Source organism: Labrus mixtus, chromosome 3, assembly GCF_963584025.1.
Source record: "Labrus mixtus chromosome 3, fLabMix1.1, whole genome shotgun sequence".
NCBI lineage: Eukaryota > Metazoa > Chordata > Actinopteri > Labriformes > Labridae > Labrus > Labrus mixtus.
The window spans coordinates 10,921,289-10,946,980 of record NC_083614.1 but is presented as its reverse complement, the minus strand read 5'-3'; the positions used below and the strand labels follow the sequence as shown (position 1 = coordinate 10,946,980).

The window sequence follows — 25,692 nt, the reverse complement described above, 5'->3', positions numbered from 1 at the left end:
TTGTCTTTGCTCAATCTTTAACTTTTCTAAATCAAAACAAGGAGACATCCATGACTGAGATGTCAGGATAATATGCACGTATTCAGGGTGGATGTCAGAAAAAGAGCAGATGTGGCTGTACAAGCTTCACATCCAGCTGCTGGCCGGGGCGTTAGCCTCCTCTGCTGACAGTCAGAAGCTCAGCAGCTGAAGCCGTATAGAGACCAGGGTTACAGGACACTTTTTGATTTGCTTTGATAGTGTGATAATCTTTAAGATTACCTTGAGATTTCTGTAAAGGCACTAAAATGTCAGCCTCAAGACTAAACTACAAAGAGTTAGGCTTTACAGATGTGCACATGTTGTGGTGCACAGTAGACAGCCTCCCATAATACAGATAAATTGAGGGGTTTCTTTGCTGCATTATATATAAAAAACCTGTAATAAACATGCTGTTGGAGCTTCAAATCATGCAGAAATTCAATATATTCTCCTAATGGAGCCATTCCTTATGTAGCCTTACGCAAACATATTTTTATTTTCTGCTGACTCTTGCCTTAAAGACGAAAGTCAAAATCCATATTTCTCTCTTGTGTAAGCAGGGTCACAAACCGGGGTTTAAAACCTCTGCAGTTCCTGTCATGCCATATTTCACAGAGCAGTGGGTGAACACAGAGCGGAGCTGACAAGTCTCACTGCATGAGGGTAGGAGGCTAGCTTCAAAAGCTGCTTGACTCCCTGATAAACGGACTGGCCTATTAGCTGACAGTGTTGGTCCAAATGAGTCAGTTAACAAAGAGAAAAAGAAAGAAAAACACACACACACACACTTGTCTCTTTAGATGTGAGACGTGAAGTCCTGACACATCTTGAGAAACATTCTTAGAGACTGGACAGTGACTGTTGAACTGCTGTGGCCAGTGGCTCAGTCGTCAACCCGGACTAGCAGGCCGAGATGAGTCAGCAAACAATTCCTGCTGGAGGGTTGATTACACACTTCATGTGTGTGACATGTTATCCTCTGGATGAGAAACCTGAAATGTTCTACCACAGCTGATTCATGCTTCCATAACAAGAGTTATCACGTTAGACAGTGAGCGCTGTCAGATGGGGCCCCCTTAGGGAGGTTTCGAAGGCCGTTTTCACACATGCACTCCTGAAAAGCTCCGGATATTCTCCTGACCTGGCTGTTCACATATGCTCCTCACAGACTATCCCTGTCAGATGGGAGAGGGGGCAGGGGGGCTTCAGAGGTAAGACGTAAATAAAACAACACAGAAGAAGCGGACGAAGCAACAGAGTCCTCCACACGAGACTATAAGGACAATATTTGCCTTTATATCAATGCTATGTGTAGTTCAACGGAATCAGAATATCAACAAAAAAACAGGGACCAACATACTGACGAACAGAAAAGTAATGCACCCAGTTAATTACATTTGTGGAGATTGTAGCGGCCTTGCACTGACTCAAGACACAGTATAGAAACGTCACTCCCCCCTCCCATTCGCTCGAGGTGAATTCTCAGGAGAATATCCTGCTGCGTTCTCATATCAGCTCACTCGGACTTGCTGCGGAAAAAATACTAGGAGTCTGGCAGGAGAAACTCCGGGTGTACCCCGAGCGTAGAATGTGGCTGTTTGCGTTCACACATACTGATCCTCGTGGACATATTAGTCGTTTTTCAGGAGTCTTCTGCAGGTGTGAAAGCCCTATCAACTTCTGCACATTCTGAGCACTTGCTGTAGTTTAAACTTTGTCAGCCCTCGGGGGGGGGGGGGCCCCTACCGTCATGCGGCCCAAAGCAGTTGCCCACCTTGCCTCCACCACTTTGAAGTGTCAAAATACCGTCATTACCATCGATATCTCTTTGCAAAGAGGAGAAACGAGGTCCTAGCGGAATTTTGAGTATTTTGAATAGTGTGTTTAGTGTCTTATCCAGTGCTTCACTAAAATCTAGTCTTCCCAGTGATTAATATCTGGCTATATCGTACACCTTTGCATTGGTTAGGTCAGTCTCTACTTCATACGAGTGACATGAACCAAACTAAGACGGGAACCCTCAAAAATTGGAAGTGTAAATGCGTCTTCCAGTTGTGGAAATGCCCTTTAGAGCGAGTAAAGTCATTACAGCACATGATGTTCTCTCTGTTTGATCTGCTGCTTTGATGTTTGAATAAAGCATGTCCCGGTCCTAATGCTCCCACACTCACATCTCACTCTGAAGGACATTTCACTAATATCCTGCTGCGTAAGACCTTAGCTGAGATTTCTGCTGCTTCGTTCACAAGTCAGCAATTTGATTGCAGGGAAAAATCTCGTCTTTAACCCAAAAATGCAGCGTGCTTTCTTATTAGTTGAACAGCTCTGGAAAAAAAAATCGGAATAGAAAGCAAAGAGCTCATGACATTTACTCTTCCTCTTTTCTCTTTTTTTTTTTTTTAAAAGCACGCTAGTCACACGTCTTTGCACATGTCCTCCCCTCCCAAGCCTTTCACTGCTTTCTACTGATTCACTGACATTGACAGTGTGGGTGTTTGTTTCTTCAGCAAGCAGTAGAAGAGAGAGGATGATGGAGGAATGCAAGAATAAAATGATTAGCACAAGAGGAAGTGGAGGGGGGGATAAGAAGTGAGAGTAGATGGAATGGGTTATAGGAGGGAGGGAGAAAGGAAAAGAATTAGAAATGTAGCATGCATACAAGACAAGGTCAGAGGGACATTCAAATTTGAAGGCTTGGAAGGTTTCATATCTCAAGTATAGTTTACAGCTCATGCAGATTTGGCCGGTCACTGTTTTTGTTTGTAACTGAATATTTCAGGACATTGGATATGTGATCGACTGTTGGCAATCATGTTCAGAAAGCAGCATGTGTTGTCTTTGAACGGAGCTTGTTACATCATGGCTGTTTTGTAGCTTTGACAGCGTTTGGCTGACGAGTTCCCACCTGTTTGTTTTTGGTTTGGGTTTTACAGTCACCACCAAAATGAATTGACAATGAGATTAATGCATTGTTATTTTAACCACAAAAAAATGACAAAGGAAATTCTGTGAAGCAAATATCATTATTTTTGGCCAAATAGTTTTAGACTGAAATGTGACTGCTACCTTCATTCTGTTTACTTTCTTCACTTTTTAGAAAAAATTATTTGGAGTCAATTAAGTGTTTGGTGAAGTAATATGACAAGCTAGTGACATTCCAGAAAAACAAGAGTAGCAATAAAAAGACGGATACCTAAATACCAAAGACTTTAAAGGGACACTGAGGACAAGATACAAATGATACCTTTTGCATTAATTAACTATCATTGTGCAATCAGAGCCGCTGCTTGTCAACAGGCACGGCAGGCAACTGTTTGGGGCCCCATGCCAGTAGGGGGCCCCCCAGGGGGTGATAGACTTAAAACCACAGCAGTGACTCAGAATGTGGAACGTATGCAATGACAGTAGGAAACCTCCCTAAAGGGTCCCCATCTCACAATAATCACTCATATAATAGTAGCCTAAATGACTGAATGATGCTTGTTTATCTCTAAATATGGACCAGAGATAAAAAAAAACAATGTGTTGGTGTCAGAATATTTATAACATAATAGGGGTGGACACTGTTTTGAGCGGCCCCCTGTGAATTTTTTGCCTTAGGCCACAACAGACTCCAAAATTGCCTCTGTGAGCAATTGATGTTATATCATTGAATATAAGAAGATTTCATCAAACAATGTATTTTTAAGACTGTGGCTGTGTCTGAAACCACATACTACATACTGCTAGTACAAACCAAAACAGACCATTAGCATGCCGTTAGCAACATACTAAAATACGGGTCATGCAACGTACTTCCGGTCCGAGCCCCGTTCGATAAGCAAGCATCAAGCTACCGAATTCATTAGTCCGAAAATTAATTCAACAGCAATATGCAAATACTCATTACTAATACAGCTACGTAGTCATTTTAATATTATTTGGAAACATGTCAAATGTATTTCAGCACAGAACTATTTTTTAAGCCGCTAGTTAGCTGGTTGGCTGGCGAGCTCTGCGATTGGACAGTTTATGAGCCACAGTGCATTGTGGGGCAGTTTAGTATGCTCCTGTTTCATACAAAAAATTACTTAAATTCTGGCCGATTTCTCTCATGCCCAAAATTGCATACAATGATTTCACTATATACTCAATGTGATGTCAGATTAAGTTTGAATAGTCTGAAAGTGTGGTGTCAGACATAGCCTACTGTTTGTGTTTCACTCTAAAATACAGCAGTACATTTTGGTCAGGTGGGGTCAGTCTTTAAATGAATCAGGAGATCGGCGGCATATGCCAGAGGGATAGATGGACTGGGATGTTTATCTTTGTTTGTTTGCTTGATGCTAACACATTATAGAAAATGCCTTTGACTGGCTAACAGCACTAGCATCAAATCGAAGAGGAGCAACTGCACATTTGTTTGCAGATTAAACATTATACATAATAACTACATATTTAGATGACCAATGGGTTACGCAGTACACAGTAACCTACGTTCTCAGGTGCCGGTGGGTTGCAGGAACATACAATTAAAAGAAATGAACCGTGGCACACTGAAAATTAGTCACTTTATTGTGAGCGAACAACGGGTTTCGCCTGTACCTTCCTCGGGTTTGCACAGCAGAAACTACATAATATACATTTCCTTTTAAAAATCGCACACGTATGTATATATTTTAGACCAATCAAACAGAAAAATCCTACTTATCCGACCATCTCACTGATGTTGGATTCTCTTTGTAGGGAAGGATGGGTTGGCACCCTAGCGCCCTCTACTGACCAGCTTCCACTGGTTGTGACACTTGCCAATGAATTGTTCCAGTTTGTCCAGTTTGTTGGAAGTGGAAAGTTTCCCAAAAGGGAAATGAGATCCTCAACTATTTATATCATTGCTGTGAAGAGTTGTCTGCAGCAGGGCACCGCCATGTTGAATAGCATACCAGTCTCACAAGAATCGAAGCATTATCGTCTCTTACTCCAATTTATTTTTCCATCCATGGTCAGTCTTTGTGCAAAACTTTGATATTGTTGCGTCGAAGCTACATCAGAACATGAACACATGGCTTGTTGGCCGCTTCTTTAGTTGAGTTGTTTTTATATATTTTAAATTTATAGTCCTGTCATATTTGAATAGGATGCAACAAACATGACATTAAAATAACAGATGGCACTTTGTGTGTATGTTAAGGTTCATTTAAAGGGTTGACTGATCTTTAGAAAGTCTTTTGAAAGGAAAGAAAACTGCTATTTCAAATATGATATAGCAGTTATGTGAAATATTATTATGTGAAATAACCAAGGTTGTTTCCGTTGGTGGTAAAGTATTTACGTCTTGCACAATACAATGATGAGTAATGTGACCTAGCCACGGCTTGAGTGTCTGGAGATGCTTGTTGATGTTGCATACATGTTTTTTCTTTTTTTCAAATATTTCATTGCCTTTTCCAAGATGGATTGTCTCGTTTGAGACAGGGTCTTAGCGCAGGTCTCGCCCACTTGTTTCTGCACAAACAAACCCACGGAATAAAAAGTTCATATGAAAGGCAATGGAGAGGCATTTATTTTTCTCGCCGACTGCTACAGGATCTTTTCCTGATAACATCAGCAGTACAGTTGTTGTGATACTTTAAAATCAGATTCTGGTTCTCTGCATCATAAAACACTTTTTTTGTGTCTTTTTATACATTTATACATTTCGTTCTGCTGATGGAGGTAAATCTCAAAACCCTAATGTCATGTCTCTTCTGCCTTATCCTTCCACATATGCTGCAGGCAAAGAGCCTGATGATGTTCTGGTATATTAATACATCATTCCCCCCCCCCCCCCCCCCCACACACACACACACACACACTCCCATTTACAATTGCATAATCTTATGATCTATGTTGGGACACATTTTCCCATTTACATGACATATTTTAGTCATTTCCCAGACACCTCGAACACATTGTGTTTCACAGTTGTCTGGATAAATGGCAGCATTATTCCGTCCTCTAAAGCAATGCTGTTTAGATGGATGCTTTCAATTTTATTGCTCATATATGTAAAGTATCCATTTCAAAAGGCTGGAGAATCAACAAACAGCTCGAAACACGAGGTGCATCTGGAGTAGCTGTTTATGTGACGACGCTTTCCCTGCAGTAAAAACTGTTTGGTTCGGGGGAAAATGTCGGAAAGAAAGAAAAAGAAGACATAAAAAATGGCAGTAGTGCTACATTTGTTGGCATGAGGGCATTTGGTCAAGGATGCAGGAAATGATTCAACACAGTTTGTAAAGGACACGCAATCGTGCATGCAGGAAAAATTATACTTGGAAATAAAAAACAAGAAAGCTGTTGACAGCACTCAACAACAGTAATTTGCAAAATATTGACACAGTACTTTTCTTAAGCGGATTAGCTGCTCTCTTCTGTCGAGTCCTGCAACGTACCCGGCTTTTTTATCAGATGCAGAAGTGCAAAAACAACACCTCAAGTACTTTGTAAAACTTGTAAAAACTGATAAAAGTATTCTGAAGATGAGTGCAGCAGAACAACTGAGGCAAATCAAATTGCCAAGTGTCAGTTCTGAGCACTTTTTCTGAACCTAAAATTGATTCACACTCTTGTTATTAAACAGCCCAACAGCCCATTGTCACCCCCAACACATTAAATATATATCACATGTTGGTCAATGACCCCACAGTCAACATAAGGTGTAGTTACCCCTTTAGGGTTATTCTTAAGTATGATGCTCTAGAAATATTTTGCTGTATCATTGAAGTAAAGAGACGTAAAATTAAGATTGCAAAAGCCTGGGGTGGCATTCAGGGACTACAATGAGACTACAATCTAGGAGACAAAGACGAACGTGACGCCATTATGTTAAAATTAAATTGCATACATTTTAGATAAGTGTAACAATACAAAAACTCATAAAATGTGAAATGTTTCCCAACAAGTCCAACCAGCTGTTACTTGTCTATCAACAATAGCTTTGCCACTGAAAGTCTGAGCCTTCAATTAGCTGACTTCAAGCTAACTTTTGCTGCAGAACAAAACTGATGTCAAAGGGACACCTAGATCATTCTACTGTGATGTGTTGGGCCACGGACCAAGCTGCCATATTTCTTCAATCAGTCCTGATTGGTGAGACATGGAGTTAAATAAGAGGAGGAAGAAACAAACAGTAAAGACAGAGGAGAAAGACCAAGTCCATGGACTACCCTTAAAGTCATTTAACTTTTCAGCATGTTCAACCTTTATTGACACACCTTTTGAATACATCCCCTGTCTTCTTAGACTCTCTTCAAACTGTGATTTTGACCTGAGCCCCATCATCACACTTCCATGAAGTACAGTCCCCGTGCTTCCTCACTGCTCTCAGTGTCTGTTAATCCCCCTCATCAGATGGTTTGCAGACGTGCATTAGACTCCCAGTTTTACCTTGGGGAATGGATTCTGTATTTATAGTTTACAGCCTGTAGGGATTTTATCCAAGGTCAGTAGTAGATTACCTATTTGGCTCATTGAGCCGTGCGCTCTGTTAGATCCCCTTTTTAATGTGCATTGGTGATTGATTAAGCCGCTGTGTTTCTATGCTGCTGCAGACCTTGACTGATGCATACAGAAAGCAATATGTATGTATGGATAGCTCTTGTGCTGAATGTGCGATCGATGCATGGACTCTCCTCGCAATAATTACCTCATCCAGGAGATGGGGAAAGCCTGAGGGTTCAGTGTGTTTGTGTGTGTGTGTGTGTGTGTGCGTGTGTGTGTATTGTCCTTGCCTCCCAGTCGGCTTTTTGAATCATGGATTGTTGCACTGTGTCAGAGAGCGTGAAACTCCTCTTCATCAGTCTCCAATCAATGCTGATGGAGGAGAGAGGAAGGTATAAGGAGAGGTAAGGGAGACAGACAGGAGGAGTCAGAGCAACTCTAAAAAGACAAAGGTAGAGTATAGATTATAGACCGAGGCAGAGAAATTTGCTGAAGTGAGAGGTAGATAGAAATCACAGATGGATAAAGGAGGTACACGTGCTATTTCCAAAACTTTAGAATCATGAAATAGGAACTTATGTTTCATACAACGGGGAGGGTTTCGTAAGTATCACTTCTTTTTTGTCGCAATCACTCCGATAAGACAAAGCACACACGCCAATTACATTGCAGAACATGGGGACATGGCTCTTTCATTAAATTTACTTTGATGTGAGATGTAAGAATCTTTTTTTGACATCTCAAAACCAACACTTCATATTGAAATCTTCCTTTCAGTATACAACCATAACCCACTTCAGTAGCTATAATAGTTTTAATGCAACCAATAGAAATGCTCTGGCATCTGGTGGTTGGTGTGTGTGCGCCCCATGTATGGAGGCTGTGTTCCCCCAGGTGGGCGGCCTGGGTTCGGATCCAGCCTGTGGCTCCTTTCCGGCATGTTATTGCCCACTCTCGTTTTTTCCGATTTCAGACTCTATCCACTATCACTCTAAATAAAGGCATAAAAGCCCACAAATGAACCTGTAGGAAAAAAAAAAACATACGCTAATTATGCCTTAAAGGGATAGAACAGTACACTTTTGAAGTGGGGTTGTAAAAGGTCCATTAGTAAGTATTTTAGCCATAGGAAATGTCAGGCAGCTCAGCCACTCTATTGAGAAGATGGCCGGAGTGCAGGCACAGAATCTAGGCTATACATCGTAGCATTTGCTTCACGTAGTTTTAAGAAAAATGTTTTCTGCGGGCAATTTGAGAAGTAAGGAATATCCAAAAGAAATCTGATTAGAATGGTCTGAGCAGAAGAGAGACACACAGAGTCGTATAGAGCGAGATGAAAAGTTTCAAGTTCCTAATCACGGATCGGGGAAGATGCCAGCTGAGACCTCACCAGTGCGGGTGCATGTGCTCCCCTCACACAAACACACACATGGAAAGACACTCACACACACACACACACACACACACACACACACACACACACACACAGGTATGCTCTCAGTGACAGGTGGGGGAGTTCAGGTCAGTGTCGGGGGCCTCCTTGTCACCGGGCAGTTTACAATTGACACCTGATTGCTGTATGATATCTCTCTCTCTCTCTCTCTCTCTGTATGTGTGTGGTATTCATGAGTGTACGAGTGTGACTGTGTGTGAGGGCATGTCTGTCTGTCTGTCAGTGTGTGTGATGGGAGCTGTCATGCAGCTGTCTTGTCTGCTCTGATCCCCACTAACCCTCAGTCAAACAACATGCCACTGTAATAGCAGCACATGTGCAGCTCACACAGCCTCCACATCAGTCACATTGACTTTGATACTTTTATTCTCACTGCTTGTCAAGTTACTCAGTCCAACTTTGAACTTCTTCTCTGTTTCAGTCTCTGTACCCATTTATTTCACAGGGCTGGGAGTTTGCAAAGCATATTTTGGTGCACAGTATGTTTTTGAGTGCCCGATAAAACCATGCTAATGTGTGCATTTATCTTGTATGATATCACAGTCAGCAACCTCGCCATCCATGTTGACCACATTGTGTTAACGGATGTCAGTATGAAGATTTCTGACCAACATGTCTGATCGAATTGAGAGAACAAATGCAAAAAAAATGTTTCCACTACCAACCACCAGAGGCTTGTTCTGGCTCTTTTTGTTACTCATAACAATTTTAACAAGCACAGCCATGACCTCTGACATCCTCAAACTTCCCATCTCCACTTTATACCTTTAAAAACCAACATGTGAGGTAGCCAAGCAGGCCGAACAAGCTTCAAGCACAGTAGAGCCACAATACTCTGTGTAGACGTTAAGACAAGGCGGGTACAAATGTTCATGCAATTACATCATCAGAAAAACATACTTTTTTTTTCTACACTTCTCTTGGGGATATTTGGTATTAACGATACCATAAAAGGTTGTAAAGTTTAAATGAGGACAGTATCAGTAGGTCAAATTATCTGACACAAATTATGCTGAAATGCCAGGGGGCAGCATGAAAATGATTTTGTATTTACACTTTAAAGGACAAATCTGTAAGCTATCTACTGACTTAAATCAAAAGACAATGCAGCAGCCTGTATGTCCTCCTTCTAAGTTTAGATTCTGGTCCTAAATGCTCTGGATTTGTCTGGACCAGAGAAGGTTTTAAAGCACCGTCAATACAGCTGTTTGGACGTCCCTCTCGTTGGTTTGTCAGGCAAACGGTAAACCAACAGGTGTTGCAACGATGGAAGCGAACTGATTCAACCTGACCTAAAAAGCCTCTGCATGTTTCTAATAAACTCCACGAGCAGAAACGTGCTCAAACTAGGATCAATATTGGAGATTCTTTTGAAAAATGGAGAGAGGTTAGAACGCAGAAAGGTTTACAGACAGATGCAGAGCTGGCTAAACACTGAAGCTTCATTGTTCGCGACATGGCAAACTGCATGCACCCCCCCCCCCCCCCTCCCTCCCACTCCTCCCTGCTCTCTCCATGTTTTGAATTTGCACTGCAGTACCCATTGTGAACACTAGGTCGCAGAATTACATATTGCTCCTTTAAAAAAATGTTGAGTCCAGCGCTGTAAGGGGAGCTGTCAGAGGTCAAGGAAAAAGGGCACCACGTCGCTTTGTAACAAGGAAAGAGTCAGAAAAATGTTATTGCACAGCTCAAATTTGTGTTAAAATATCCTAAATCCTTTTTTCACAAAATGCACAAAAAGATAAGTGCTAATCTCACATGCATGTGAAGATATGCAGACAGGGAGTTTAAGACGCTAATATCCATAGCATAAAAAAACCCACATTATTTGATGTGTGGTGTATGCATAAGTACAGAGCCATCTATCGGCCAGCAGAGTCTGAGCTAACAGGCTAACACAAGTCTCTGCTTTGCTTTGACAGTGATCTCTCTGTGCATAGACTCTATAAACAGGTAACACATCCCTCGACAGCGCACTCTCCGTGTTCCTAAGACATTTTCACATTTTTTAAAGAAGCGATTCCTCGCGTCTTGGTGCTTATTCAGCACATAGAAAGTGCGAGTCAGCTCTTGCTTATCAAATTGCTTGTCAGATTCACAAAAGAGGGCTGGGAGACTGCTGTAGGACAGAATGATATGCAGGCAGCCGGCTTCCTCTTTAAAGTCCCTGCAGAGGAATGGTTGGCCTTGAAATAAAAGCAGCAGGATGGTGAATGATGGAGGAATTATTACTCATCAGCATGAGCCTCTGACTAAAAGTCTCTCGGACCTTTTCGAGTGATTCATCGCCCATTCTCTATTCAATACACAGATGTGCTTTTTAAACCGACACTGTCATTGGAGATTTCATTTCATTCTTTAAAGCCACCTCCAAACAGAGAGTAGCTTTTTGCCTTTGTCCTGTTGACTTTCACTTGTCTATCAGTTTTTAAAAAATCTACTGGAATTGAAGCTGATTTGCATCAAATTGCTGGCTATTTGTTGCTGTGGCTAATGAAAAGGATCAGAGCGGTCATTTCCTCATCTGTAGATGGCTATTTTTAAGCCCTGTGGCATCCCATGTTGTGGATGTGATGGTTTACATGTGTAGAGAGTGTGTGTGTGCGTGTGTGTGTGTGTGTGTGTGTGTGTGTGTGTCTGCAGGCTTCAACACTGCTGATATATTATTCAGACTTCCTGTCTGTCATGCACCCTGCTGGCACACCTTGTTATTCTGCATGTTTTCAGATCTGTTTCTGAAGCAATTGTGTGTATCTCCTGGGGTGTTCTTTGTGTGTCTTCAGTGAGTGTGCATGTGTGTGTCTGGGTTTCTTTGTCACTTTTGTTCGAGCTGGCATGTGTTTATGTCTTCTCTTGTGAAAGTTATTTGCATTGAAATGATGACTTCTTGGTTTTTAGTAAAGAAGCAACTGACAACTCCCCCCCCCCCCCCACAAGTCACGTATTTGCCTTATAGCTGCCTTAAGTTCTGACATTTTAGCCAATCTAAGAAAACCACAGAGCACCAGTTAATAGATACTCATTTGCATAATGGCTGCATGCATTAGCCGGTTAGCTAAAGGCCCTGACACACCAAGGAGATCGTCGGCCATTAGGCCTAGTTGGACTGACAATGAGCGATTGTTTTTGCGGTGCGTCCAGCTCTGTCGCCACATTCCACAGTCGGCCACTAGTTGTTTGCTGACTGCTTGGTGCGTCAGGGCCTTTAGCTTAGCATAAGGACTTCCTGACTGTTGCTAAGCAGGAAAAGCAAACATGATTCATCACAAACATCATTGCATCATTCGAAATAAACTATGGGTGCTTTCAAACTTGGAATCGTTTGGAGAAGTTGCTACTTAACAAGTTGGTCAGGTTAATGTGTGAACGCAACATTCGCACCGCAATGTGGAATTTAAAAAACGAGCCGAGGTCGCATAGTAGAGGTGGTCTCGGCTCGCTTTCAATCGAACACTGTAGCATTGAAAGTATGCTCATTGACCACTGAAATTCATTCAGTTAGTTACAGGTATTATTGATCACCTGCAGACATCGAGTTGCACTTTTTTAGTTTTGTGACTGCAATGGCGTAGACAAAATTGTCCGACGTTGGAGTTTTTTTTGTGCCAATGAGCTCATTATATAGCTCACTACCGAGACAAAGTGAGGAGTCATGGACGAGTGCATTATTTAGGACACAACTTAAGTCTGCTTACCAGCAAAGCTCCCTGAGTAACTTCATACACTTTTAGATTTTGGAACAGTGACTTCCAGAAGTTTCTATCATTTCCTTGCTAGCTTACCATTTTTCAAGTCCGTATTCCAACCTAAGCTAACTGGCTAATGCCCTGTTTTGCATATAGATTGGTATTGACCCTCTTATTTATCTTTGACTAAAAAAGTGCATCAGCCATATGCCACTGAATGTGATGGTTTCATTGTCTTCTTTACAGTCAGGGGTTACTTCTGAATTGGATGTTCACCTACGTATGTTGCTCAAGGTTTCCCCTGTGGTTTTCTTAGTTTACATAATTGAGACAGGAAGGGAAACAGAAATCATTGTATGCGGTCTCTAGATGAACTGAGTGTGCATGTATTAGTCCACACACCCACACAAACACACACACACAGTAGACGAGCTAAAAATACGACCGGGGGAGTTTGTCACATGCTTCTATTATGTTCTTTGTTCTTAAAAAAATCACTTTCTCTTCCAGCCTCTGCCTTTTTTTTTTCTCTGCTACTGTGATCATTTACAAATGCTAACAAAATGTCTTTGATATGTATAATTGCTGTTTTGTGTATGCACTGTTTCAGAAAGAAGGTGTATGTCTTTTGATCCTAAGAGGTTCATAGCCTCAGCTAAATCTTCATTTTCAACAGAGAACTAATATTTTTTCTCACCTCTTTTTTTTTCCAAAAGCCCCTCTTTTCTTGCTCCTTAAAAAAACTTTCTTAAATGCATATACAGTGAAGTCCTACTGTAGACATGTGAAGTGGACATTGTGCTACCCAGTCTTGTGACTGTGAAGATTTTTCCCCCCCCAAAAAAAACAAAACAAAAAAGGGGGCTATGGAAAGATGAATTGTTGACATACGTTCTTATCTTTTGAGAGCATCTTTTGAAAGCTTTGTGTGTTCTTGATCACCCTGTTTTCCTTCATCTTCTCCTTCTTGGTCCTATAGGTCCCCTTACAAAGAAACACACTGATGATTTAAGTGATAATGACCGCACGGACGACGAAGGTATTTTTTCCCCTCGATGCCAAACTGATTTGCATGACAAAGGGAATCCAACTTACCCTTTCTCCTCCAATTTTTATCTTCTTTGATTTTCTTAAATTTCTTGTCCTTTTTTTGAACGTGATGGACATTTTCTTTTTGCTCTTTACTCGTAAACTCTCTTTTTGGGCTGGATGTGTTTTGTCCTTCTCAGCTTGGTGTCTATAAAGTTTACATGTCTTCCACCATTCGTTGATATTAATACGTTTAACTTTAGACTCTCTGCTTGGATTTGCTGTTTCCTTTACCTTTTTTTTGTTTTTTTGTTCCTTTTCTATGTTGCATCCCACCAGCAGATCAAGTGAACATTAACCCTTGAGCTAGCTCTTAACACATTTTGCATGTTTTTTTTCCTTTAATTCGTCTTGTTAAAAAAAAAGAAAAATCTGACTATGTAAAAAAGATCAAATACTGGCATACTGGCTTGCACCTATACTAACAATTAACCATGTTAACATTTTTGGGGCGTCAAACCAATATTCAAAGCACATGATGAGCTAAAAGCAAAACAACAAGAAAATACTGACGAAAATAAGAGTAAGCGTCCCTCAGCCATGGCTGCTGCAAAGATGTGTGGGTTGTTATCTCTCCTGGCATGGTTTCCTCTCCTACAGGGCAAAGTCGGAGCTAATTTACTGCACACCAGTGTGTGAAGCTAACTTTCTGGTCAGCCAAACCCGCAGTGGCTGTAGGATTCAGAGTCTGAGTCCCAGGCTGCCAAATGAGTTGTTCAGTTGCTGCATTAAGTGTGGATTGGCGAGTAGACGCGACAGACTTGGCAACAATCAAACAAGGATGCGTTTGGGTGGAGATGATTCCATGTGACATTACTGTCATTATGGTTTTAAGGGAACGTTTGGGCTCTCCATTTGAAGGCTTTTCCTTTCGCAGAACACACAATCTAAACAGCACATGAATACTGTCTCTCTTTTTTCGCATGGCAATTTTCATGGCCAGCTCATGTGGCTTCTGGCAATACAATGATTTCCAAGGACTGCTTACACAGCAGACCGTCATTTGAATTTTAAAAAGGCAACTCTGACAGACAGAGGAGGCACACATAACCGTATCCATTGAGTTAAAATCCTCACAGAGACAACGCTACTGTGAGAAACAGACGGGAGCCATACGTGGAAGGAGAACGGAGCTAATATCGTTCTGTCTGATCACGTTAGGAACGGGTAGCAGAGTTCATTTGTTCATTTTAATGTAGCTGAACAAGCCTGTAGCGATGAACAAGATGTATTCGGCTACTATATTTCCTTTCCAACAACCTTAATGACAAACACTACACATGTTTCATTCATTCATTTCTCCATAAGCCATATGTGGACATACATCCATACATTTTGTATTCCTCCATTTTCCTGTGATAACAGGTGAGGATCTTGACTTATTTATCTCGTTATCTCTGAATAACAACTCTGGTTTTCCCATGTTAGCCAGTTCATTCCTCCAGCTCCGGGAATAAAATGGCTGAATTTAACCCATTAATTAGAGATCTTGGTGAGATCTTGAAAAAAATTTGCTAAATGTACTTATTGTCACAGGAGAAAACAAGAGTTAATTCAGATGCACTGATGAATGTCCGCTTCGGGCTTTCGTAATAACCAAAGTAACATCTCTGTGTTTAGATCTAAAAGTAAAAATTACGACATTGAAATTTGACAGAAGAAAAACATTTGAATTACGTATTCAATCAAAAGTCAAGGTGTACACAATGCACAATGCCCCTTTACGTTACCTTCAGCTTCCCTGAATCCCCTCTCAGCACTAATGGATTCTTTTTCCTCCAAACCGTGTGGAGTTGATGAGCAGTTACACCTCGCCCTTTGTGACCTAACGTTTGGAGGTCATTTATTATCAGTGATGCACTTGATCAGGTTGTTTATGTTTTAATGAATAATATAAATCCTGGGAACATTAAATGCAGACAACAATGTTGAATTATTTAAAACTATGAGATAAATTCTGTGTAAAATCTAGTTACATCTAGTATGTAACAACAGCTGTAAAATGATAACCGTAAGTCAAGTCAGTTTTATTTGTTAAGCACATTTAATTCCACGGGTAAAAAAAAAGTGCTTCACATTAAAAACATTGAAAGACAATTATGAAGAAAAAATAACAAATGCAGTAGAGACATATTAAAGACTCCAACGAACTGAAAATGAAATAATAATGATGATAATAAAACAACTGACTCATTGCCCTTACAACGCACAGATACATCAAATCCATTTTCTGTCCTTATCATGCTGCACTCACACATGGAAGACAACAGGCACTCACAGAGGCACACACACACACACACACACACACACACACACACACACACACACACACACACACCAACTACCAAAGGCCTGAGAGAAAAATTGTGTTATTTTTAGTGAAGGTGAAAGTTCAGGATATTTATGAAGTATAAGCATTCATCAGAGTCAGAGTCAAGTTTATGGCCAAGTGTGTTTGTTCATGTATATAAGGAGTTAGTACTTGTGGTTTTAGTGCAAAAAACATAGCACTATAATATAGCGTATACATGTCGTATAAAACTTGTAAAACTTAAAGAAAGCTAGTTAACGGCACTAGTACTGCTGTCAGGGGAAATCCAGTTTAATATGTATATATAGCTGCAGGGAGTAAAGCCATGTATAGAGTAATATAGAGTAAAATAAGTAATGCAAACACTGCGGTTGTGCAGGAAGGCGCAATACGACCGGTTTGTGCAAATGTCTATCACACCTCATAATAAATGAAAGGAAACGAAGGTCAGTTAGCGGTCAGTAAATGCAGGTAGAAAGCTGTCAGCACAGAGACAAACAATCAAACTTTTGACTTTTTTATGGTCCTCTCTGAACCTCTTTGCCTTTGCTCACTCAGGTTTAAATCAACTCTTGCAAACATACCAGTTTCTCCATCAGTTCTGCCTCTAAGATTTTTTTCGTTTCTGTCAATGTGCATTATGCTCCGACTCAAACTCCAATCTGGGATCGAGCCTCAGGCAAAGGTCTCTGCCGTCACTGTCGATTTACATTTTTAGAAAAAAGAAGTCCAAACCCTGATTGAGGTGATTACTCTCAAAATATAATGTAAGAAACACTGGATGGATGATTTAGCAGGAGAGAAACCTCACACTGGAGGCTTAGAGCGCACTCACACTATGCAAAGTTGTCCCGTACTGTGCTTAAGCAAGATCACCAACCCCCCCCCCCCCCCCCCCCCCCCCCCCCACCCTCTCCATTCCCCCGCTGGCCTGCACTCACACTGCTCCAGGACTGACCAGGCCTGAGCACGGTTACCTCTTGTACACAACGTCGTAATACAACACATGCATGGATTTACGTAATTATGAAGCGTGCTTAGTTTACAAGACTCAAAAAAATTAAAAATTCAAATAAATAAAAGGACGCACCTACAGAGTGCAAATGTCTGGTACATACAGAATGCTAGTTACGTATGTCTATCTGTAGCCTGATTCAGAAACTCACAACATGTGTGGCACTAAATCAAATGGCCATATTAAGGTGTTTGCTCTATAATGACTAAAAACCCTGGAGAACAGGCACAATGCAATAACAAGAAATGTATATTTCTCACATTATGTTTTATTTCCAAGACATTCAATCCTAGGAGTATTGGGGATATACTAATAAATTGGAATGAGGGATCCAGACCTTGTGCCTCAAAGACTATGAGGTTTAAACATTACAATTCCTCCTCGAGATATTTAAATAAAGTGCTGTTTGAAAGCTAAGACAGGGTACTGGAAGTCCATTAATCTCTATTACACAAAAAAAAAAAAAAAAACCTGAGCGATGTTTCCATAAACAAGCAGCCCTTTGAAAAGTCATATTAAGGATAAAAAAATGTCCTTGATAGAAAAAACCCTGAGATAGATTCGTATCCCCTCAAGGCTTTCTGCACCGCAACTTTAATGACAGGCAGAAAGTCTTAATAAGGCACCTCTACTGTATAATGTGACGAAGTAAACAGCAATTACATCCAAATAAGATTCAACACCATCCGGATCCCTTTGATCTGTGCCATCACGCTGTTTTTCCAAGAGCTTCCATATACACACACACACACAGCAACACACACACACACACACACACACACACACACACACACACACACACCAATAAGATTAGAGAAAGTCACACAGCTCACATAGATCTATTCAAGAAATCCCAGCAAGCTCCAAGTATTATCTCGATAAAGGATGCGGGGCAGACAACTAATCCAGTTTAATATAGAGAAAAATATGTTTGAGAACCCCCCCCCCCCCCCACACACACACACACACACACAGACACACACACACAGACTAGCCCCATCCAGGCAGACCTTGATCAAGTCGTCTTCCCCCCCAGCCATTCTTGAAGCTTTTAACCTCTGACCATCCGTCGCCTCGCAGATGCAAACTGAACGAGGACATCCCCTAACCTCTCCACCCCGCCCGCTCAGCATATCTTGGATTTTACGATCTCTTTATACTCTGTAAAGCTGGGGTTTGTAATCCTTTTGTGCTGGGAATAGAGATGTAAACAGGAAAGTCCCCGAGAGCTGAGGATTTGTCGGAAGCGCCGTTTTTCTTTTCTTTTTTTCAGACAGCGAATATTGCTGGAGCGGTGAAGAGTGGATATACAGATGTGGAGTCGCCATGAACGGCCGCATCCACAAGGCTCTTATGGGGCCCCTGGTACCCTATATAAAGTATTATGAGGCAATAGCTGCAAGGTATTAATCTTCCAATATGCTATGGATATATTAGGTTGAGTGTGGAGGGCACAGGAATATAGATTTTTGCTGACAGCATGAGGACAATCCTGGTGAGCTGAGGAAAGGATGATAAAAGATCAACCAGGGAATGTGTTACCTTGTCACATCCGGCTTCTCCAGGGGGTCCAGCTGGTGACGTTTGGGACCTAGCCCTGACTTCATGTCCCAGACATGAAGTTCTCTACCACTCCCCTAACATAAAGGACAATGGAGTGATTTATATTTGATCAAAATCAGCAGGAATACAGAAGACCCAAAAATTAATATCATGAATGACATATTTTACAGGTCATATAAGCTCGAGTACTTTTCTGTACATAATCATGGTTGTCAGAAATAATTAGGGGCGGACCGTTACGAGATTTTTGGGACAAATACCGGGACAAAAAAAATCAGATCCTGAAATATTGGCTGACAACTTTCTTGGATGTTTCTTCAATCTGTAAAGATATGCACATTTATTGCGATGATCACTTAGATGCTATTATCAAAAACTTGTGAATAAGATAAATAAGGAAGACAAGATGGTCACTCAACAGTAAAGTAACTATGCATGTGCGTGTGCATCACTGCTTGTTACTACCAGCCATAGGGGAAACCAGCCGTATCATAAAAGTGACCCTCTCCTTCCTCACTCCCAATGATTAAACACAAAACAACGATTTCACAGTTCACAGTGTGCTATTTATTTAGCAAACACAAAATATGAACTAAACTTCAGGGAGAGCGCGGGCAAAATAATAAACCAAACATCTACTTTGAAACCCAAACTACCTTACCTCAAACAAAGTAAAGAAAAGAACATACAGGCTTGCCTAACTCCCTAACAGAAAAACAGGAGATATGTTAATCCAAAGAAAAGGCTACTCTCCTCTATGCAATCAGGACTGAACAATATAAACAATAATCTCAATTTAACGAAGGATCTCTCTTTAACACAGAACATCTCTCGTTGGAGGTGAGGAAAAAGCAGGTCTGGCTCTAAACATAATAATATATTTATTATTCTATGGGAGGAACATAATGGCCAATGTGAAAAAGGGAAAAATATCAACATAAGCACAAAGCAAAGTTAGCAAAACTAGCGTCCATCAGACTGTAAAAGAAATCCAATATGATCATCGTGCTTCCCGACTTTTGATATAAAGTAAAATGTGGGGGATTCAAAGAAGCCAATGTAAACATCTGTCTCAGCTGTTATGTCCTCCGTGACCTTAACCCCTTTAAAAAAAGGTAAAAAAGACTATAAAACTTATTTCCCATTTAAGTCAATAATAAGTTATCAAGAAGAAGAACCCAATAAGAGCAGCACCAATGAACATTTATGTGATAAATAAATCCAAAACAATACATCAGTCTGACATATTTTCTTTTTTTAAAAAGCTCCTGTTTGTCAGTGTAATGTAATGATATAAATGGCAGAAAATGTTTTCATATGGCAGGAGTAAATATGCCATCAAGTCTTCATACCGTGCCACTTTCCATATGCCTGTGGATGTGTGCTCTAATCAGCGCCATCAGCACAGCTGCACTGATTACTCAGGAGCATTACCTCTGAAAGCATCGCAATTGCTGTTCACCGCTGGGTCTCATTTTGTTTCTTGTTCCCGTCACCCCCAGAGTCCCCATGGCTTTACTCCCTGCAGCAAAAGATTAAAAAAAAAAAATAAAATAAAAGAAACCTCTGCACTTTGTGTCTGCTGCTGGTTTGATAAGTCTTCTACACACGGGCAGACGGAGAGGATGCCAAAGTTGTTGCAATGGCCCAGAGGCGTCTCTCTGGGTTTGCTCAGAGAAATCTAAAGTACCTCAGTCTCTTTGATCTTAACCTCATCCTCAAGGAAGCAATGATCTACTCCATGTTGGTATGGTACCTATCCGCCAACAAACTCTCCCTTCTCCACACTGGGAAGATTGGCTGGTCGAATAACTACCCAGATTGCATCTCATTTTAGCTCTTCTATAAAAGCAAGCTTTAATCTTGCTCTTTGCAGTAGAAGAAACCCTAGAGGACAGCTCGATGTTCCTATATGTTTCAAAACACCTTTACTGACCACTGAAATCATATAATTACTTCAAACAGACGGATAAAAGGACATATACACATTACAAAACGTTATTATGCTGTAATGCCTCATGCACCGGATGATGGAAAGAGAAGAGATTCCTCAACCGGTAAATGAGGAATAATTGATAAGTTTGGGGGAAAGAAGGGAGAGACCCATGTTTAGAGGATTTTTTTTGGCTCTGAGTGTTGCAGCGGAGTCCAATGAAGAGTGCCAGGAAATCAAACTGAGAGCGAGCTGGATTGCATAAACATAAACCCCTCAAGGTACAGCATGTTCAGTGTACACGGGGACTTGTTTCAGCCAGTAAATCCAGGTAAATTCAGGTAAATCCATCAAATGCTCAAACACAGCCAAGACAATCTCATCCTGACCTCACCTCATTACTGCCGACCTTCAGTTAAATGCTGAACATTGAAGAAGCGGTTTGAACAGCCACCCAGGATGTGTCTGGCTGCAGCAGAAATTAATATATTCATGTAATACTTGAGAGCACTTGTACACAGACAAACAGTGTAATATCATAAAGCTCTCACAAAGAGTGCATGAATATGAGAATTTAGCCCATTATCCCTCCCAGCTCTTTCAAATATGGCGGCTTGGATGGTCGCCCAGCGCTTCTTATTCTGATTCTTTAGGGTCCCAACTAGCCTTGTTTTCTTACTTTATTGTTTTGATGTACGTTCGTTCCATAATTCATGTTAGCTACAAAGCCTTTGCTAGTTATCGTATTAACCAATCTAAGTTCATACTTAGGAGTGTCAGATAGCCTTGCTGTTCCGTCGCGAGCCCCATGAACAGAGACTGTCGTCCTCGTCTCAGCAGCTGTGGGTTAGAATCCACCCTCGGCCCTTTACTGCAAATCATCCACCCACTCTCTTCTCCCAACATGTCCTCTTCTCTCGTCAGCTGTCATGTCCATTAAAGGCAAGAATGACCCAAAACTTGATCTTTCCTAAAAGTAACCCAGTAGTTTTGATGGCTCCACATAACCAAACTGGGACTATTTCCGTCGGAGGACCATGTTTCTTCTTCACTTCACGAATGAAACTTGCACAAATGCAAAAGTTTATACAAAAGGGTAACTTTAATTGTTCTCATTTAGGAGCACAAACCAAGCTGCCATATTCATTCAACCTTTATACTAGAAAGATCATTGAGGGGCAACCCTCATTTACAATGGCATGGAGTCAATCATGAACAAAACAGAAGACTGATCAATTCAACAAACTTGGGTTTCCTAAGAAGCTAAGACAGTAAGTACTAGAGTGTAAGAAAAAGTCTTAAATGTACTAAAATAATTAAGCCAGCACAAAAATGCAATAAAATAAACATACTTATGTGAAACAGTTACAAACAGAGGTTTGGAGGTTTAAGATTAGGTTTCTAAAATGTGCAAAAGGTATAAGTTAATTTCCCTCAAGAAGATGTTGTATGAGTCAGGTGCAGAAAAACATATTTCAAACATTGGAGTGAGAATGTGTTGATGAATCATCGACATTGTGTTTGAGTTAAAGGATTTTGAGACTTTGAGATCAGGAACATATAAAGATCTATATGGTCGTTGCAAACACAACCCTGCGTTATTTACTTTTGTCTTGGGCTACCAGGAATCTGCTGGCTGTGGCATATTAGCATGTAGCTTCCAAAGCTAAAGGTAAGGGAGGCGGACCCTACCTGTTGTAGTCTTCGATTTGTCACTGCGATGCATTGTAGCTTCGACCAGCTAACACTTCTCGGTTCCGACACATTCTCCTCCATGTTGGATGGAAGCTCACATTTTTTAGAACAAAAAAAAAACGTGACAATAATTCAACAGAAAAAAAGAAACAGCGAAGCCATCACTTTCTCCTCAGCTCCAAACTCCCCAACGAGATAACTCACAGTTATCAAATTCTGCACACCTCCCCGCCTCGGCCAATCAAGACCAAGACTCCCCATCCCATTGGTTGTATGACCAGGCAGGAAGTCCCGCCCCTTCTCTTCGCTTGACAGCCATGCACTACAACCTATCAGGGACAGTGTTGCCATAACAATATGCAATCCTCAACCATATAATTCCTCGTCCTTCTCGTGACAATAACAATCACTGTCATTGTTTTATTACAATGAGAATCATAACTGTTATCAACATCATTGTCATAGTCATGGCTGCCATCATCAAAAGCTGCCAACATTAATTATCATTGTTGTAATATCATCATCCATGGAGTTTATAATTACAGTCAGTATGACCGCCACTGTCTTTGTAATAAAAGCTTCCTCTGCTGTTGTCATTTTTAACATTAACATCACTTTCTGTTACCATTGACAACCTCCACCACTGCCATGGCTGTCACCATCATCGACATCATCACAATTAAATAAGCATTATCATCGACACATTACCATCATGGTAGACAAAAGTATAACAGTCGTCAGCATTATCCTATCATTTGTGCCTTTTGTCTTCCCTCCTCTCCTTTTGTCAGGCTTCACACGTACAGTCCCCGTACAGTGACGAACACACAGGAACACACACACACACACACACACACCCTTACCATTATCCCCTGACCTTTTGTGTCAGAAGTTTCTGGAAGCCCTCCAAGGAGAGTTATGATGTGCCGCTACATTGTGGCCACTGCCTGCTGCGACAGAGGAAGCAGAACAACTAAAGGAGAAAAAGAAAAAAGAAACACTACAAAGGACAGAGAATGATAGAAGTGATGTAATGAGCTCTGCACTGAGAGAAACAGGAAAGGACAAACACACACACACACACACACACACACACACACACACACACACACACACACACACACAAAAGGAGACAGCGTTTTACCTAGACAGGCCTCATTTTAATTTCCCGCTAGATTTTCGTCTTCCTTTACCCCATTTTCATTTTGCCAATCGAGCTTTTTTTTTCTTCTAAGGCTACGTCTTTGTTTAAGTCCAGGTTGAGGAGAAACCAATTTCTGCAGTTGGAAGATAGATAGACTCACTGCAATATGTATTTTCCTCCATCAGATTCCTGCTGCATAATGGATATTATATCTTTTCTCAAACAAAGGAAAGGTAAATGGGATGGTTCATCTATCAAAGTTAAATAAAGTAAAGGTAATTAAATCAAAGTTTCATGTTTATCAAAAAGGTACGGATGATTATAATTTACAGTACAGAGCTTCAAACAGCACTTCCACACAAAAAAAAGTCAAATAAATCCACTCTATTCACATGGCTGCCGTGTCATCTGATGTCAGGCTCAGGATGGGAAGCTTAATGATTTCACCACAAGGATAATGTGACCTTCATTCTTTTAGATGTTTATTTTTTCATGTGGTGAATCATTTAAAGGAGGGGATCAAATATATATATGAATTTAACTTAGTTCTGATTGATTCATAAAACATACAGCCCTATTTCAAGAAGCCACATAGTTAATAACCATTCAGCAAGCATTCAGTCAGGATGCAGCTCAAATAAGTTCTCAACTGTTGATCATATAGCTGGGTCCCAAATCAAGGGGAGGACCCGTACAGAGAAGAAGGACCCAGCCTTTGTAGTCTGTGTTGACTGCTCACAGCTTGGCCCCAATACACTTCCTCCAAGCCACAAAGAAACATGCCTGCAACTTTGACTTTCAACTTTATCATCCCCAAGGGGAAATTTGATTTGCAGCCAGGTGAACACAAGATAAAAAACAATCAGAAACACAGGCACATACACTCAGACAATAGAAACAACATACACCGTGAACAACATTAAATACAAAAATACAAGAGTTCATTAGGTAACAACAGGGAACAGATTGAAAAATACGCTCTGCAAAGAGTCATGCTGCCCAGCTCTGCTGCTTGTGTTGAATTAAAAAGTATTTTCAGTAAAAACAGATCCTCATTAGGTGCATTTACTAACCAGTATACCACTGTTTTCTCCAAATGTTGGATTTTGACATGAAGGAAAACAGCTGTTAAATATGTGTCAGCCTGTTTAACACCACAAAGTGCTCGCAAAATATCCTGAGTAGTGCAGACTAGTAAGGAAGTTTTCTCACTCATTATGTCAAATTCCTACATTCAGAGAAACAGGTGTGAACTGTTTAGTAAATAAACCGTATGAAAGTGCAGTTTTTAAAAGTCTTCTAACGTCAAAACAACAAGCAGGCGACTGAGATGTGCAGTTCGTCCCTACACGGCTTGAAGGAAGTGTACACACACTCAGGCTGAACTGAATTGGTATGATCTGGTCGACAGAGGATTTCCTGTTTACGTAACCAAGCGCTACTTCTGTCGCCTAGCAACCTGGATAAGCTGCACCGGAACAAGCTTACGTATAACCGATGTCAAGAAACTTTAGTAGAACACATTTGAAGAAGCCTTCGGGACAACGTTCGTCGCGCCGCTATGTCTCAATCGGTCTTCAAATGGGCCCTTAAACACACATGCAGCGCCTGAATTGAACCCCAACCTACTCTAACTTGAATTGCGTCAAAGCCGTCAATAAGATGTTAGTGTTTGGGTAACAGTCGGAAATATGTCATTTGTGAAATATGGCCTGATTAACATTACCTATTGTTATTTAATAGTTGTTCAACCAGAAAGAGATGAAATAAAAAAATCCCAGAATCCCTTTAGTATATTACTTGGATCATCATCTGAGCTCCCACCCCTGAGAGTGATGTCAGAGGAAAAGAGCCACCGTGTGAATATTATAAATAAAGTCACTTTCATTTCTATCACTCTGATAGAGTTATTTCAGGGTTGAAATGTTTCCCCACGGTGTTTGCATTATTTTGTCTTCCCCACTGGATTGTGAGTGCTTCTAAACGCACTGTGGGAAAACTTTCCCCACACAAACACCATCGCTCTGCCACTCACTCTCTCGCCCCGCTCACTTTTCGACATCTTTTTATTCTCTTGTCTCGGAGGTAACGCTTCTCTGTTTCCCTGCCTGGTTAATTTTTAATTCCGCCTAGACTCACTGATCTCTCTCTGGACGGGAGTCCCTCAGTGGTAAAACATCAGTGGGGATAAATGATGTGCGCGGCTGCATGTACTGATGGAGAAGGTTAGGAAGTAGGATGAAACGCTTCATCTCAGGGATACAGAAGATGAAAGCGAAAAACCTTGTTTTGAACGCGGGTTGCAGCATGTTGTTAGA

At 41.0% G+C, this 25,692-nt stretch overlaps 1 protein-coding gene across 1 annotated transcript in view; it reads left to right on the top strand.

Annotated features, from left to right (window-relative positions):
• The window catches only part of LOC132958416 (neuroligin-1-like), a 155,979-nt gene that overhangs the window by 124,515 nt on the left and 5,772 nt on the right, over positions 1 to 25,692 (top strand). The window contains exon 3 of the mRNA XM_061031233.1: positions 13,604 to 13,663. Within this exon, the coding sequence (XP_060887216.1) occupies positions 13,604 to 13,663 (60 nt within the window). The remainder of the gene's footprint in view (positions 1 to 13,603; positions 13,664 to 25,692) is intronic.